Source organism: Falco biarmicus, chromosome 6 (genome assembly GCF_023638135.1).
Source record: "Falco biarmicus isolate bFalBia1 chromosome 6, bFalBia1.pri, whole genome shotgun sequence".
Lineage (NCBI taxonomy): Eukaryota > Metazoa > Chordata > Aves > Falconiformes > Falconidae > Falco > Falco biarmicus.
Window position 1 is genome coordinate 79,263,336 of NC_079293.1, and position 10,751 is coordinate 79,274,086.

The following is a 10,751-nucleotide window of genomic DNA, read 5'->3' on the forward strand; positions in this document are numbered from 1 at the left end:
TAGGAGGGCGGCGGCGGCCTCTCCTCTGCTCTGGAGGACGTCGAGCCCCACGCGGGCGGCGGGGGGCGCTGGTGGCGCGGCCGTTGGTGGCGGCCCCACCCCGGTGCGCGGCTGCCTGTGGGCTCCCTGGGTGCCCTTGCCAGACTGGGCTTGGCGGGGTCCCCCGGGCAGGGCGCGCAGCAGCGGTTTTTGCCCGGTTCAAGCGCTGTCAGCCCCTATCTTCTGTAGAGAAAGCGAGCGGGTTGATAGCGGCTGCGGTGAGGTGACCCGAAGAGCCCCTTGTGTTTGGGCAGATAGGGAGCAGGGCAGCCCCTATGCGGGAAAAGGGGGGAGCACCTTGAGAAACATCGAGAAGAGGAAGGGTGAGGAAGCACCCAAGCTCCTCGAGGTGGGACATGGGGTGCAGTGCCAGGCACCGTGGGGCGAGTAGGAACAGGCGGGAAGGGCTGGGGTAGAACCACGGAGGTGCCAGGGCAGAAGCGCGGGGGAGGGAACAGCTGTGTCCTCTAGAGGAGCAGCGTGTCCCTCTGCCCAGGAGGAAAAGCTGCCGTTGCTGAAGTCTCTACGGCAGCTGTGCATAGACAGCGCTGAGAACCGCGAAGCCACGGCACTGCGGGGCGTGCGGCTCTGCGGCAATGAGTGAGGGGCAGCGCTTTGTGCAGCTACAAAATGGTGAACCACCGACTTCCAGAACAGGAGCCGGCGGTCAGGCCTGGCGCAGGAGCCACGCGTGCCGACGCTGAGCACTGCTGGAGGCCCACAACCCCTGCAAGGCGCCGGCCCACCCCGCTCCTCGAGCCGGAGGCGCTGCGGCCTGCCCTCGCCCTCACTGAAGATGGCGGCGGGGCGGGCGGTGTGGGCGCACGGCGGAAGTGACGTACTCGGGACGCGCCGGCGGCGCGGGGCGCAGCTTGGCTCCCGCGGGCGCTGTGCGGCGGGGTGGCGCCGGGAGCGGCAGGTACCGTCCGCGCCGCGCCCGCCTTCCCCCCCCGCCCCGCTTCTCCAAGGGGCCGCTGCCCGCCCCGCGGCCCGGCGAGGGGACGGCGGGTGCCAGCGCCTGCGGGGTCGCGATGGCGCGGGCCGGGCCTGGAGGGCGGGGGCGGGGCGGCGGGGAGGTGGCGGCCGCCCCCGCCTCGCGGGGCTCCGGCGCGCCGGGGGGGGGGCGAGCGGCGGCTGTTGGCGGGACGAGAAGCCGGCAGAGCCTTGAGACGGAGGGCGGGCGGTGACGCGGCCGGGGCCGAGGCTGGGGCGGCCGGGGGCGGGTGGCGGGGGCCGCCTCAGGCCGAACCTGGCTCCTTCCGAGTGCTGCCGCGTCCCGAGGGAGAGACCCTGAGGGGACGCTCGGGGCCTTCTGCGGGACGGCCCTTGCCTCTGGGCCCGGGCCCCGCGCCGGAAGGGTCCCGGGCGCTGGCAGCGGGGATCCCGGAGCCACGGTGCGGTGGTCACACGATGGACCGCTGCGTAGGTGGGGTCCTGGCTGCGGGTCCTGGCACGGCTGCTGCCGGGCCTTTGAACAGCTGGGCTGGTGAGGAGCTGACTTGATTTCTTCTAGGGTGATGTTCAGGCTTCTAATTCACTCCTCTCTCCCACCTGTAAAACCTGGATGCTCTGTTTGATAACCTTCGGTGACAGTAAAGATGATAATATCTTGTGGTCACAGGGGAAAACGCATGCCATTTCATCTGCAGTATAAATATTCTTGTAATTCTGAGCAGTCATACCTTAAAAAAACAACAAAACTGCACACTGAATAGGCTCTCTTCAAATTTTGAGGTGGTCTGCCTCTGGCCTAAAAATGACCTTGATTATTTCTGGGTAATAGGTATCTAGTTAAGAAAAATAATTAATGGAAAAATATTTGCTATCAAGCTGTAACATTTGAATTCTTCACTTGTGTTGTTTATTTCCGCAACATGGCAACAGATGTGTGGATGATTTTTTATTTTTTTTTTTAAAACTATACATTTCACTGGTGTGCCTGAAATTGGCTTTCGCCTATTTCTTTTTTTCTCGTAAAGTGCATGTCATTGTTGTTTGAAATCTGTTAGTGCCTTATTTTATGGAAGGGGATGGAAGAAGCTTTCCTAGTTCCGATTTGACCAGCGATGCTTTTCCCACAGAAGAAAAGATACTTTCGGAAGCCCAAGTGTTAAAATTGTCAGAAAGAGACTTAGAAGCAATGTGTCAGTAAGCTTTTTGGTTAGTAGTCAGGGGAATTAAATTCTAAAAAATCAGTTCTTTTCCAGCTAAAGAAAAGCTTGGAGTAGAATGAGCGTTAAGAGCTTGAGTTGTTTGTGTAGGAGGGTTCCGTTAGGCAGAAGCCTGCTCATGTGGGCCAGGTTACCTGCCAGAGACTTCAGCAGAAGCATGCTGCAACATTTCTGTCGAGTGTGCCTGAAAAAGGTTATTTTTATGGATTGTGCGTGTGTGCATGCATGTGTGTGCGAATGATATATTTATCTTTATGTGGGTGTCTCTTACCTAACTCAGCAGCTGATAGGTTTGGGTTTGGTTTTCTGTTTAGGTTTTATTCTCAGGATACTACTTTTTCTCTTTTCAGGCTTTGATTAGCATTTTAGACTCATAACACACAGTTCTCTGGAGCTGATGTTTTCCTACCACTTTCAGCTTGGCTTAAAAAGCTAGTTTGCTGGAATGTTTTAAAGGGTTAAAAACCCTCTAGGATTCAAAGTTAATTTAAATTAATTGAAGGAAATACTTCTGGCCTCACCAAAGAAATAACTGGAATCATGGATCAGAACAACAGCTTGCCACCCTATGCTCAAGGCTTAGCCTCTCCTCAGGTAAGAACAAGTGATTGAATATGCAACTGATTGAATATGCAACTGTGATGTGAATTTCTTTGTCAAAGTGTTTTCCGTAACTTCAGCTTTTTGTTTTCGGATCTGAAGAACTCTGCTAGGTACTGAATAATACTAATATAAAGCAGTATTTTAAAACCATCAACTTGTCTATCTAGAGGTGTAAGAAATACACAGATATATGGGGTTCCTTTAAGTTGAAATATGACTGATGAGTTGGAAGTACTAATGTAATTTTGGTGATTGCCTTTTAAATTAACATACATAATGGACTGTTGCTGTGCTATGAATGAATTTGGTATGATGGCCACAGTCCTTGTTCAAACAATTGCAAGTTAAATTGTGGGTCAAAGTTGAGACATATGCGCAAAGTAGTGTGAGAAGCGTGTCAGCATCACTGGCTGGAGGTGAACAATGCTAGAACTGACAGATACCTAGAGGTAATATTTTAATCTGTAGAAGAAGTGCATTTCCAAGGATTTGCTGTTTTTAGCGAGTTACTACTATGTGCCTCAGGTTTGATAGGATCGGTTTACATTGATTTTTAGACTTCTGAAACCTTTTTCTCTTAAAACCAAAATGGAGTCAACATGATCTGTAGTTTCTGTTTCATGCTTTCTGTTGTAGGGTGCAATGACTCCAGGAATTCCAATTTTTAGCCCGATGATGCCGTATGGCACAGGACTGACACCACAGCCTGTCCAGAGCACCAACAGTCTGTCCATCCTAGAGGAACAGCAGCGGCAGCAGCAGCAGCAGCAGCAGCAGCAAGCAGTGCAGCAATCTACATCACAGCAAGCAACGCAGGGAACATCTGGTCAAACTCCCCAGCTCTTCCACTCACAGACTCTTACCACAGCCCCTTTACCGGGAACCACACCTCTGTACACCTCTCCAATGACTCCAATGACTCCCATAACTCCTGCAACACCAGCGTCGGAGAGCTCTGGGATAGTGCCACAGCTACAGTGAGTGTCCCATGTGTTAGTGCAGCGTGTCCTTTCTCAGATAGCCCTTTAAAGACTTAGGACCAAGGCCACATCAGAAATGGGAGTACTGCATTTTGGTGGGAAGGGAGATCGTGAGACTGTGTGGGTCTCTACCAACAATATGAGTAATTTTTGCTTCTATTTTTAGCTTAGCTTTGTTATTAAACCACTTAGTAATATAGTTTCTTAGTGATTTGTCAACTCTTGTCAAATCTTTTAAGCATACCAGTGGAGGTTGTTATGTATGTCTTCATTTAGCACCATTGTAACTTTTAACTCTACGCACTTTAGTTCCTCGTGCTTAGCTATAAAGTATTCTGATTGATAATTGGGTATTTCAGAACATGTATCCAGTAAATTATAAATGAGAATAATTTTCTAGGTATACTTGTGACCTGTTCACAGAAAAGCAAATAGCTGCACATCACTGTGCATAGAACTTTGTTAGTGAGATATTAAAGCAGAATACAGGAACTATCACAGCTGAAAGGGAATTAGAAGTGTAAAGGGGAAGAAACTAGTTGCTAGTCTAGGAGCTAGACCACAGTTCTACTTAGCATTCCATGTTCCCTTTTCTAGTTCATGGCTACAGCTGAGTTTGTTTAAGGGGGAAAAAAACCCTTAGAACTAGTTTTGGGGTTTGATATGGAAGTATTTTCACTGAGCTTTAGTTTTAAAGAGACTTTTACAGCAATTTATGGAAGGCACAGAGACAAATGGTTGAAAGAGTAGTTCCTCGTTTTTTTTTTTTGTTTGTTTGTTTTTTGGTTTTTTTTTTTTCTTTCCATTGAGGACCTTTAGATTTCAGGGTCTTCCCAGAAAACAAGTTTCCAAAGATATTTTTGCTCTAGGAACTTCTCTTAAAACTTTCTAGAGACCTGCTATCCTGTCACCTGGCAATGGGTTTACCCCCTGGTTATTCCCACTTAGTCCTGCACCTCTTCTTCCTTCTTGAAGGGCACACCAACGAAAATTTGAGATGGTGTTATTGTTATTTCATCGTCTCCTGTTTCTAGCAGCTTTCCTGATTGTGGTGGGGGCTCTCAACATCAATAGGAAAGATGCTATTGAAACTTACTTGGAGAAACAAGTTTTAAAAAAAGTAAAAAAAATAAAATTAATCAAGCTTGCTGAAAATGAGGAAGACATATGCATTCTTTATCGGGTTTTTAATGTATGTCTCTGAACTGTCTTCAGGAATATTGTGTCCACGGTGAATCTTGGTTGCAAACTTGACCTAAAAACTATTGCGCTTCGTGCCCGAAATGCTGAATATAATCCCAAGGTAAGAGAAATGTATTGGAGTTCATCCTGTAACAGGTATGTTAAAGGCACGGGTTGTGGGTGTAGTTGGTAGATGGAAAACCTTCCTGCCATAGATGCAGTTTTATACTATAGTTAAAGAAATCCTTAATAAACTTAGACCATCCTGTCAAATTAGTAAAAAGTATTATTATACTGATGTAGTTGTGTTTTACACCAGGCTATAATTTGGTAGATTTAGAAAGAACACAGCATACTTAGGAACAGCCTAACCAACAGTGTAATACACTGGCCAAGTTTTTTGTTGTGAATCTGGCCTCTGCTACTATTCCTATGGGTGTTTCTTTGTAGTGCTCACAAAATTCGTTTCTTGTATTCCTGTGAAATGTCTGACGGCAAAGTCTTGTTCCCTGTCTCCCAACAAGGAGAAAGGAGGGAAGAATTCAATTCCTGGGCTCCTGCCAGAGCCACGGTTGTTCTGTATATGCATTGGCTTCCTCCACCTGGCTGCTCCCCTGGAATTCTTGTGGTCGCAGCACAGTCACTCATTTTGTACATTATCATCTGGCTTCCCCTCTGAGCGCTGTTCTTTCACGTTGTTCCCCAGTACTGCTGCTATCTCCTTGCTTCCAATGGCTGGATTTGGTGGAACAACAAAATGACAGTGATTTTTTTTTTTTTTTGCATGTCAACTTCTAAGTTGCCTGCTGCTTCTAAATAGCGATTTGTTAAACTGTGGGATTTTTTTAGCCTGGGAAACTTTGAACAGCAGAGGACCTGGAGCATTGAATCAAGAAAATTATGTCTCTTTGTTTTTCTTTTGGGTGGCTTCTCTTGGAAACGTTACCTTTGCAGCCACAGTAGTTGGACACTTATTTCTAATAAAAGTTTACATGTTGTGTAGTTGAATTGACTTGTGTTTGAAAGGCTGCAGTTTTCCTGGGATGTGGTAGGTTTTTTGTTTTCCTATTTGGGACTTCGTGCAGTTTACCTGAACTCTGCTCTCAAGGATTAAAGCAGGCATGCAGGCATTTGTGATAAATAACTGTTACTGTAAGTTTACATCAGTGATGCTGTTACATAACTGCGTGTGAGTAAGATACTAGTGCAGCAAAAATTTGAGCATGCCATGGTAACTCTTAAGGTAGGGGTAGGTGGCTGTGTAAAACAGAGTAATCAATACAAAATGCTGTTTTCCACAGCAGAGAGAAAGAAGGGTTATGTAACACACTCCTGACGTTTAGTCAGTACGTTCTGTCAAAAGTGTTGCTTGGCTGTATTATTTAAGCTGTATTTTGACAAATGTGCTGTTAGGTAATCACTCTACCACCTTGGTTTTGTCAGCAGAACAGACTGACAGAACAGAACTGTATGGGACTGCACAGTGAACTGGTCCAAGTTAAATACAACAGAGGAATAGGGGTCTGTCTGTGTGTCTGTATGCCCGCATCAGTTACCAGTTTCTCTTGCTTCAAAGAGTTTAAGAATATTTGGAAATGCAGGCAGAGATGTTACAGTACTTAGAATGAAAAGCCAAGGCTAACTGGGCTGCCTTGTTCAACCTACGAAGTTGAGGTGACTTATGTTTATACAGAACTTTGATCTCCAGCTGTTCTGTTTGCTGATAGGTATTCTAACGCTGTCCAGTTTTTTAAGACACAGAAACAAGAGATCATAAAATATTTGCAGAAGCCTTCCATCATCCTGCTTGTAACAGATCAAATTTCAAGACACGTGGAGGAATTTTTTTAATTATTTTTAAGATTGTCTCTCTTGCTCTGTTGCAAATGTTAGCATTATTTATATGTTGCATGTACAGTAATGAGAGATGAGCTTAGTAAAATAGGAATGCAATGGTAAATACTCTTTCTCTCTGACTACATCTCAGTGTGTCTTTGAAGCTACATACAATTTAAGCATTTCAAGTAAATTTTAACTGATCCATAATTATGTTTGAACTTAGTATTTCTTTGCGTTACAGGTCAACTTGCTACTTAGATTATGCAAATTTGGTTTTAACGTAATGATTACAGCAATGTATCACTAATAGTCTCAATGCTTACATTTCAGCGTTTCGCTGCTGTTATTATGAGAATAAGAGAACCACGTACTACTGCGCTTATATTCAGCTCTGGAAAAATGGTGTGCACAGGAGCAAAAAGGTACGTTTAGGCATTACAAGCAAACAATTCAGGCTGTCTTTTCTCTTGTACCACGATGCTTTAGAAGTACTATTATCTGTATGCAGTATTTGTATATATATATACACACCAGAGTTGTAGAGGTACAACTAAGCTTGCTCCCCAGTTATTTTAAATAGACTAATATACATTTCTACACAAAATGTCTTTTCATGACTGAAAGAGAAAACGGTAGTTCTGTTTCTGAAGCTCTTTCATACAGCCTGAAAAACTAATTTGCGGAGGTTATTATATTCACTTTTTTGGCTTTACAGTTATCTTTTTTTTTTTCTTAGTAATTTAAAAATTTCATTGACTAAGCGCCGGAACTGCTTAAACTGTAGGGGTGGTGGCAGAGGAAGGGTGATTTTATATTTGAACAGTTTCATTCATCACAGGCCAAGAGCTCCAAGTCTCTGTTCCCTGTAGTCTGATCTGTTCTTAACATGATCATTGAAGTGTAAGAATTGAAAACTAAACATAAGCTTAACTGCAGTGGGCAGGAGAGAAATTCTGCTCTGAAGAAGTCTGCTAGGAATCCAGAAGGAATAAGCTAATGAGCAGATGAATGGATAGAGCCATACAGGAAATGCTTTCTCTACCTGGTGACATTTGAAGTTCAAGTTGTCTTACTCTGCATTAGGAGGAACCACATCCTCAGCCATTTACAAAACTGAAGCAAACTGAGTTCTGCAACAGTGTGCAGTTGTGCTCAGTCCACGTTTGAATGCCTGGGCTGAATCAAACAGTGAATTTTGGCAGTTCACACATTTTTATAAAAATACACATTTTCTACCAGTAGTAGCTCAAAGTTGTTTTACACCAAAAACTTAAGTTACAGTTTTCACATGCCATTAGAGGGACCTGGGTTAATATTTTAAGTGTGTGAAATATGTGGATTTATAATTTACTGTTTTCTGCCTCATGAACAGTGAGTACAACATGAATTATTTTCAGGATCCTAGTACCAAAATTAGCATGCAAACCAGTGCTAGTTGTTAATTTTGGATGCAAAACTTCTTCCCCCCCCCAGCTATGTATATGTGGCTTAATGCCATTTTCCTCAGTTAAGTATTACTGAAGCAATAATATCTTTTTCTCACTTCAGTGAGGAGCAATCCAGACTGGCAGCGAGGAAGTATGCAAGAGTTGTTCAGAAACTGGGTTTTCCTGCAAAATTTTTGGATTTTAAAATTCAGAACATGGTGGGCAGCTGTGATGTGAAATTTCCCATCAGATTAGAAGGATTGGTACTCACACACCAGCAGTTCAGCAGGTAAAAAAAAAAAAAACAAAACAAAACACTTGCTTATGTTTCATTCTTGCTACATATTGACTAGCTTAGACAGTGACATCTGTTCAAATTATTCCCTTGCACCAGAAGGAAAACTGCACTTTGTTCCCATTGCTGCACTGCCTTGGGTGTAACTGAGATTGCCCAATATGAACCCATCAGAATCATCTTCCCTGCTACTCTCTCCAAGTTTCAGCCAAGTGTACATCTGCTCTGCCCATTCCTGCAGTCCTGCAGATGAAAGACTGGAACATGTGTCTGCAAGCATGCTTAAACACTGTCACTCTCTTTTCTTACAGCTACGAGCCAGAATTGTTTCCTGGCTTGATCTACAGAATGATCAAGCCAAGAATTGTTCTGCTTATTTTTGTTTCTGGAAAAGTGGTTTTAACTGGTAAGTGAAGACACTATCTTACACCAACAGGTTAGATTTAGACTGCATTACAGAGAACACACAATGATACCAGAGGTACGTAAGCTGCTAGGAACTCTTTGAGAGATGAGATCCCGGTACTGACTAAAATCCCAGTACTGACTAAAAACAGTACAGTATTCTGTGGATGAGTGCACAAAGCAAACCACAAATTTGGCTAAATCCATGTAAGCAATGAACGTGAATCCTAATCAAGTATGCAGGTCCCCAAAAAGCTGTAAGAGCGCAGGTAATGTTTCTGGGGAAAGCTGAGTGTTTCTGTGGGCTGGGTGCGCGTGACTGAGCTAACTTCTTTGACAGCTTGGCTGGAGGCTGCTGCCATTCTCCTTTGGTAGAGCAGCCAAAGAAGGAGAGATACCCAAGCTCTAGGACCTCCTTAACCTCAGGCACTCCACCTACACCTTTCCTTTTCCCCTCCTGCGAGTCTTACTGTGGAGGAAAAAAAACCCCACAAGACTCACAGACAAAAGGAGGAGCATGTCCCTGCAGTCTGGTGGGTGGCAGGGCTCTGCAGCAGTCTCATTGCCAGACCTTGCTCCCCCAGATTTTCACACTCTCAAAAAACTCTCCCCCAGTTAGGCCTTTCTGCAGAAACAGCCTGTGGAGCTGTGCTTTGTAGTTGGGTTTCCTGCAGAAATTATGTATAGAAAAACCCCATAAGCACAAAGATGCTAATCAAAGTTTTACCCGTTACCAGAATAAACAGCGAGAAGGCTAGTAATGTATGCTGTATATGAAATGTGTATTTAAAAAAAAAATCTTAAAAATAGGGATCTATGAATACACATAGGTTTTATACAGTTGCATTCAAATAAACCTTCTAAAAGCTAAAATTATTTGGTGAAAGGTACCCTCCTTTTCCAGGTGCTAAAGTACGAGCAGAAATCTATGAAGCATTTGAAAACATCTATCCTATTTTAAAGGGATTCAGAAAGACAACGTAACAGTTTCTACATCTTTTAGAGAAATCAGGGGTATATTTTCAAAGGTATTGTGTATGGCACAGCAGTAACAAGAGATGGACTTCAGTGAAACTGCAACACCAGGACTTGGACTATTTCCCAGTTAGTGCCTACTTCCCTGATGCTCAAGGGGAACCGTATTCTTGATTATATCTACTGAGTTACTGTGACTTGCTTTACTGGGCTGTTCCTGGAGCAGTCCCTCCAAGTTTTATTTATATTCTAGCTTTTAAATAGTTTTAATGCCAGTTCTATTGATAGAAGATCTGTAAGTTGGTTTAAAAGACAACTGCAACTGTGTCACTCAGTGTATAAACCACTTAAATTGCCATGTATATATGTTTTAACTTCCTTCCATAAGACCATGGTTTTTATAATTTTCAGAACTTAAGCTTTTAGATTTTTTTCAATTTGAAATTTCTTTGGTGCCAGACACATTCCCTCTTTCCAGTATTAAGCAAGACAGAATAAATTTATTCTAATGAAAATGGCTCACTGTACATATATATATATAATATATACCTTCCTTCTCTTTCTTCCTTCAGCGCCACATGTACAATAAACCCTGTTTATACAATTATGGGAACTGTCTTAATGAATTTTAAAATTACCCAGTTGATAAGAGTGAGCTACATTGAAAACTTTTTTTAGTTTAATCCGAGTTTTTCAATAGCACATGCACTACTATAAGCAATTTGTCATTTATCAGAGAATCCTAACAGTGCTCTGGCTTGCTTACCAGCACTCATATCCCTGGCAACATCTAGCTTGAATATTTCTAGTATGTTAAGACTAGATGGATGACCAG

At 43.9% G+C, this 10,751-nt stretch overlaps 1 protein-coding gene across 3 annotated transcripts; it reads left to right on the top strand.

Moving 5' to 3' along the window:
• The first annotated feature begins 126 nt into the window (after window positions 1–126).
• TBP (TATA-box binding protein) lies at window positions 127–10,523 on the top strand. 3 transcript variants are annotated; one of them, XM_056343505.1, is made up of 8 exons: window positions 127–388; window positions 2,561–2,804; window positions 3,450–3,790; window positions 5,009–5,096; window positions 7,145–7,236; window positions 8,363–8,530; window positions 8,848–8,942; window positions 9,846–10,523. In XM_056343505.1, exons 2-8 carry the CDS (start codon window positions 2,751–2,753, stop codon window positions 9,923–9,925), a joined length of 918 nt encoding a protein of 305 aa, XP_056199480.1. In that variant the 5' UTR covers window positions 127–388; window positions 2,561–2,750; the 3' UTR covers window positions 9,926–10,523. The 3 variants fall into 3 exon arrangements, with proteins under 3 accessions (XP_056199480.1, XP_056199478.1, XP_056199479.1); XM_056343503.1 differs by lacking the exon at window positions 127–388 and adding an exon at window positions 873–958; XM_056343504.1 differs by lacking the exon at window positions 127–388 and adding an exon at window positions 1,250–1,525.
• The last annotated feature ends 228 nt before the right edge of the window (window positions 10,524–10,751 follow it).

Coding starts and splice junctions, on each gene's coding strand:
- TBP (XM_056343505.1), top strand. CDS start 2,751: ATGGATCAGAACAACAGCTTGCCACCCTATGCTCAAGGCTTAGCCTCT. Junction 8,531..8,847: donor ACACACCAGCAGTTCAGCAG/GTAAAAAAAAAA, acceptor CTTTTCTTACAG/CTACGAGCCAGAATTGTTTC. Junction 8,943..9,845: donor TGGAAAAGTGGTTTTAACTG/GTAAGTGAAGAC, acceptor CTCCTTTTCCAG/GTGCTAAAGTACGAGCAGAA.